Below are 6,615 nucleotides of genomic sequence, written 5' to 3'. Positions count from 1 at the left end.
TCCATGTGGGCTTTGTTGCTTCTGAGCTAGATGGCCGCTTGTTTACCTTCAAGCCTTTAAGACCCCAGACGCTATATCTTTTGATAGCCAGGCAGATAATTACTATTCTCTCTTAGTAGTTGAAACCACTGGGACTCAAAAAGTTAAGAACCTTGATCAGTCTATCAAAATGGCATTAGACTAGCGGTTCTCAACCTGTGGGTCACAATCCTTTTGGGGGTCAAACAACCCTTTCACGGGGGTCGTCCAATTCATAACAGTAGCAAAAAACAGTTATGAAATAGCAACAAAAATAATTTTATGATTTGAGTCACCCCAACATAAGGAACTGTATATTAAAGGGTCATGGCATTAGGAAGGTCGAGAACCACTCCATTAGACTCAAGATGGAGCCCTGTGTGTCTGGGATACGAGCCTTTTTATCTATGTTGCTTCTGCTTCACATCCTATTAATTAAAAGATGAGATTCATAAAGGAGTTGAATATAGTGAGTATCTCCATTCGTGACCTCATCCTAGTCAGTAATGACATAAGTCAACTCTTTTTTTCTCTTAGCTTTCATTTTTATTGCCTTTTATTATCGGTATCTTTATAAGTCCGATCTTTTATTTGTCTTTGGGATTGGAAATATTACATATCAATTTACAGGTAGGATATCAGAAAGTCATGGGCTGGAACGTTACTAATGATAAGGTGCACACAAACAAAAGACAGTGCTCACAAGTGCAGTTTGTCATCACCCAGACATGTCAGACTGCTGGAGACTGCTTTTTTTTTTTTTAATCAAGAAATCTAAGAACTGAAAGACATACCTTTGAGTTTTAATGGACACACCTTTAAATTAAAAGTAAAAGCTAATTACCTTATTTCTAATAAATAGAGATCTATCCTTTTGGTCAAAGGAGGGGTGTGAAAGGCTCTCTTCACTTTAAAGTTCAATGATTCTTTTTGTCTTTGAGAAACTACATAATCTTAAAACCCAGTCAAGAAAGATTGATTAAAAACTGGTAGAGTTTGATTAAACTATTGAATTGTATGATGCGTGGGTTATATGCCAATAAAACGTGTTTAAAGCGCCAGTAGAGTGAGGTAGGAAAGTTTTGAGCCATTATGAGGCTGCCTTTGCATCCACCACAACCAGTGCTCAAGAAAGAAGCTGCCTCATCACGTTGATAGACCCATGGTGACATTTTTATTCCATTGAGGGGGGCTTATGAAGTAAGAGGTAAAGTCGTCAGTACTTCAGACCTGTAAGAGACACTGTGCTCTGTCGGCAACTTGCAGTTGTGTTGTTACAGTGTAAAACATAAGTGAACATGAAAAAAATGTTCGTAAAGAATTATCTAACTCTTTGAAAAATGTGTTTAAGACCTTCTGTGTTCCAGCAACCGGTGATATTCCTGGGCGCAGACGTCACTCACCCACCGGCTGGTGACGGGAAGAAGCCTTCTATTGCCGCTGTGAGTGTCAGCAGACAGGTTTCCCCGACGGGAGCTTAGATGCACGTCAGCACTCTAGTTCAACTTGTAAAATTAAATGATATTTTCTCTGTGCCGTATATACTCACCATGTATAAATGTTCTGTGGGGTTTTCTTTAAAGAATATTTATTCACTAGTTTGAGAGCTGCAAAGTCCATGTTGCTGTTGTTGCTAGGTGCCGTCAAGACAATTCAGTCAAAAAAGGAGGAAATGTCGTCTCAAAGACACCCTGTGTGCATGGGACATTGCCCGTCCTGTGCCGCCTTCACTGGCCTTGCTGTTTGGACCCTTTGTTGTACCCACTGGGTCCACTCCATCTCGGTGAGGGTCTTCCTTTCCCCTGACCCTTTATCCAGCCTGTTGTCTCCAGGGGTCAGTCCCTTCTCATCACATGTCTCCAGGACGACAAAGACCTCCCCATTCTCGCATCGAAGGAGCACTGTAGCTGTAGGAGCACTGTAGCAGAGATGTGCCTGCTCTTCCGGCGGTCTGCAGAGCCGCTGTATTCGTTGCCAGCACTGCGGTGCACGTTGTCGGTTCTTCACTCTTCCTCTTCATTGTCTAGCTTTTGCGTGCACATGAGGAAATGGGAAATACCATAAGGGTCAGTTGCACCTTAGTTATCAAAGTAACATCTTTTCCTTTTAATGTTTGTCCCAGATTTGGCTAATGCCCCCTGTCGTCTGGTTTCTTGACGATTGCTTCCATGGGCATTGATTGTGAATCCAGGAAGAATGGGATCTTTAACAACTTCCGTATTGTCTCCATTTATCATGCACAGCATTGTTATTGGTCCAGTTTTGAGACTTTTTGGGGTTTTTTTCCCTCTTCTATGTTGATATATAACACCTGTAGTGTCTAGTAGGCTGTAATCTCTGATCTTCATCAATAAGTGTTTCAAATCGTATTCACAGTCAGCACGTAAGGTTGTGTGTCTGCCATACCACAAGTTGTTAGTGAGCCTTCCTCGAAGCATGATGTCACTATATATCGTCGTCATATAATCCAGGTCCTCGGATTAATTGCCCAGCATACAGATTAAATAAATTTGGTGAAAGGACTTTTCCTGATTTCAAACCATGTCATATCTTTGTGTTCCGTTTTGACAACTGTCTCATTATGGACACATCAAGTGTTCTGGGATTACCATTTTTCACAACGCTACCCATAATTATCCATATTTTGCTATGATTACAGTAGAATGCTTCTGTGTAGTCACTGAAACACAGTTAAACCTCTTTTGGTGTTCTCCTCTCTCTGCCAATAGTCATTGACATCAACAGTGATAGCCCTTACTCCATGTCTTTTTCTGAATTTTACTTAATTTGTGGCAATTCCCAGTTGCTGTGCAGCTGCAGCCATTTTTGAGACTGCGTCATTCAGTTCTCCACTCAGGTGGCTCTCTGCTCTGGAATCGGCACAAACATGTACCTCTTCCAGTGGGTCCGTCAGGCAGAGCTTGCTTGGCAAACATGAGTGAGAACTGGTAGTGGTGCGTCCGTTTCTTGAAGCGGCTCAGTTGGGGTTCTGTCCATTCCTAGAGCCTTTTCCGCGTCATCTTCAGCGAAGCTTGAGCTTCTCCCGTCAGCACTGTCAGTTCTTGACCATACTCTACCTCTTGAAGTGGTTAAATGGCTGTATTCTGTTCATATTTTCACTCACATTGTTGCCATAAAATGCTTCGGTTTTGTAACTACTCACTTTCTTCAGCTGTTTGAACTTGACAGATTCCAGGCTTGTTCTTCCTTTTTGGTTGTCTAACTCTCGATCTGTGTACATTTCATTATAAGGTATCCTGTACCTTATGGAGGGGGTCACCCCGATTCATCACAATAGCAAAACGACAGTGATGAAGTAGCCACGAGAATCATTTTATGGTTGTGGGGTCACCACAACATATGTGAAAGGGTCCTGACATTAGGAAGGTTGAGAACCACTGGGCTAGATAAACTGTACTGATAACAGAGCTTAGTGTCCCATAAGAGATGCTTGCTTTTGTGGTACGGGAAGGATTTAACAATTGGTGGACATTTTCCTAATGGAATTTGTATATGATAGGAAACTTGAGATAGAATGGTAGATTCTAAGAAATGCATAAAGGAGATGATTGGAGAAAATCAGGGTTTTCTGTAAGCAAGTCAGAACCTGCTGGTTCTCAGCAGTCCACAGCTAAAGTGCCTAATTTAAGCCAGGTCGGAAAGCACAAGTGTCTAGCGACTGCTAGGTAAATCTGGGGGTTTAGCTGGCATTTGTTGGTTCATTGTGTGCCCATTCGTACTGCACAAGAAGAGAGCATAGAATAGAGGCCTTTCAGGGTGCAGACTGAGCCTTGGCGAATACGGCCAAAGGAGGAACGGGAACAACCTGACAATGCTGTATATAGAGAGACCAAGGCTTTCAACAGCCCGTCCTTATTGATTTATTTATTTTTATTTTTTACTTATTTTCTTCCTCTTCTTTGGTTTGTGATGTCATTTCTTTTCTTTGCTTATGGGCTTAGATCAGCAGCATGTATAGATTAGATTCCAACCGCTAAATGTCATGTGCAGCCTACTTACAGGAAAGTCATTTTGACTCCGTGTTGGGGAGTCATATTGTATACTTGTCTTTACTAAGAGTAATCTATTTTTTATTATTCTCAAAGTGAATGGTGATAAACATTAAGATTGTAGCAAAATATAAATGTCAATGAAATCGATTTAGTTTTCTTTTACCTGAGTTTCTATTGTTTTTCCAACCTAGGTTGTAGGTAGCATGGATGCACACCCCAGCAGATACTGTGCCACAGTAAGAGTTCAGAGACCCCGGCAGGAGATCATTCAGGACTTGGCCTCGATGGTCCGGGAACTTCTCATTCAGTTTTACAAGTCAACCCGGTTCAAGCCTACTCGGATAATCTTTTATCGGGATGGCGTCTCAGAGGGACAGTTTAGACAGGTTGGTGGTCTGTGATCTCATGCCGCAGTTAACTCCAACCCTGTGTTGTTCTTAATATAATATCCAGCTAAAAACCTTAGTTGAGAATTCTTAAAGTCAGAATCTCTATTAAAGTTTCCTTTGTGTGCCGTTCACTGTAGATGGAGGCAGAAACGTTGATTGTAATGAAGACCGTCCTCAGATAATTGCTAAGACACAGTAAGAAGGCCCGTGTAGTTATCTATGAAATGAGGATCGAGAAAGCTTGGGACTAACGCGTTACCTTGCGTTGAGGCCTGTGAAAAGGGACGGAGTTGAAGTCTTTCTGTTTCGACTTTTCTAGGTGTTATATTACGAACTACTAGCAATCCGAGAAGCCTGCATCAGTTTGGAGAAAGACTATCAACCAGGAATAACTTACATTGTCGTTCAGAAGAGACATCACACTCGGCTGTTTTGTGCTGATCGGACGGAAAGGGTAATCTTGCATCTAGTATGATACTGTGTGTGCCGGGTTTATCTGCAGTAGCTCATAGGACACTTGAGCAGGGGCCTCCGGCCAACAGCGGGGCTCCCAGTGTATGGGAGCTGATGACAGAGAAGCTTCAGGATGCGTTGCTACTTGTTAGCTTTCTATTCTAGTAGCACTGTAAATATTCAGAATCCCAGTCAGCATTTTTGTTGTTGTAAAGGAACATATATTTTAAAGACTTTTCTTTTTTTTAATTGATTAGTTTATTAATTGTTAACAGTGTCACTGGTAGACAGTGCACATATATTTCACTAGTTCAGTTGCACCCGTAAGAGTTACACAGCCATCACCACTATCAATTCCAGGGTATTTCTTCTTCTTTGTATCGGGAAAATAGTCTTTTCTAATCATATTTTCCTTAAATGTTCAGAGGGAAAAAAGGAACATTTTTTTTTTTTAATGATCTTATAAAATTTTGTGTTTGTAAAAAGCTAGGAACTCCCCATTCCCACCCCCAAGGGGAACGAACCATAGAAATGTGGGTGAAGAGAGATAACACACAGTGTAAGATGTGAGATAACAATAATAATATATAGTTGATCGAGGATTTGTGAGGGCGGGAGGTGGGGGTGAGAGGGGAAAAAAGAGGAGCTGACACCAAGGGCTCAAGTAGAAAGAAAATGTTTTTGAAATGATGATGGCAACCTATGTACAAGTGTGCTTAGTACAGTTGAGTTGTGGATTTTATAAAATCTGTATGAGCCCCCCCCCAGTAAAATGATTTTTTAAAGAGTTACAGTCCCAAGGACCACAGGGCCCGTTCTTCTCTGCCCTATCGGGTCGCTGGAGTCGGAACGGACCCAACGGTAGTGCATCTGGAGGGTTGGGGTTTCCGCCCTTGGGTGAAATGATAGGTCACAGACAAATTGAGGACCAAGTTAAAGATCAACCTGGGAAAGACGGTCTCTACTCAAAAGACAAGAGAGAATCTTGTGGGACGAGGCCATGTTCTTAACATTCCAAGCAGATCTCCCGTGGGAACCCTCAGCCTCTCCTGGGGACATCCAGTGCACTGTGTTCCCTGCAGAAGAAGGGTGAGGCCCTGGGGACAGGCTCTAGGAAGGTCTATAGGGAAAGAGACGTTCAGATTGTCAACCCCTACTATGTGCAAGATCTTGTTCCCGTCTTCCTCTCCTCAGCTAAACACAAGAAATAGCTGAGGCCCGAGATGAACTCCATTTCCCTGGGAGACGGTGTGGCTCTTTCATTAAGGTTAAAGAGCTTTCTCAGAAGCTAACCAGGGTAGTTGGGAGAATGATTATTTCTTACTTGTTACATATTGACAATGCCTGGCTTCTTGCTTATTTAATTTTAAACTAATATATTTTCTATAAGGTGATTATTACATTACCCTTAACACGTTTTTGTGAAGAAACTTTGAGGTTGATAGTTATTTCACTATCTCAAGTGTGATGGTTTGTTTCATGGGTAGAAAATGTGTCAAAACAGCAAGGTATACACCTTAAATATATGCAGTTTATTATATGTCAATTAAACTGAATAAAATTGCTAACAAGAAGAAAAAAGATAAACAAGCGGCCATCTAGCTCAGAAGCAACAAAGCTCACATGGAAGAAGCACACCAGCCTGTGTGATCATGAGGTGCTGAAGGGATCAGTTATCAGGCATCAAAGAACAAAAAATCATATCATTGTGTGCTCACCTCCCTGATACGATCGCTGAAGAC

The 6,615-nt window shown here is 41.8% G+C and overlaps 1 protein-coding gene across 1 annotated transcript in view; it reads left to right on the top strand.

Moving 5' to 3' along the window:
- AGO3 (argonaute RISC catalytic component 3) overlaps positions 1-6,615 on the top strand; it is a 156,560-nt gene that overhangs the window by 140,462 nt on the left and 9,483 nt on the right. The window contains exons 15-17 of the mRNA XM_004704967.2: positions 1,370-1,460; positions 4,223-4,417; positions 4,740-4,874. Of these exons, the coding sequence (XP_004705024.2) occupies positions 1,370-1,460; positions 4,223-4,417; positions 4,740-4,874 (421 nt within the window). The remainder of the gene's footprint in view (positions 1-1,369; positions 1,461-4,222; positions 4,418-4,739; positions 4,875-6,615) is intronic.

This window comes from Echinops telfairi, unplaced genomic scaffold, assembly GCF_000313985.2.
Source record: "Echinops telfairi isolate 266 unplaced genomic scaffold, ASM31398v2 ScPeMD7_7457;HRSCAF=8495, whole genome shotgun sequence".
Taxonomy (NCBI): Eukaryota; Metazoa; Chordata; class Mammalia; order Afrosoricida; family Tenrecidae; genus Echinops; species Echinops telfairi.
This window is presented reverse-complemented; position numbering and strand designations above follow the sequence as displayed.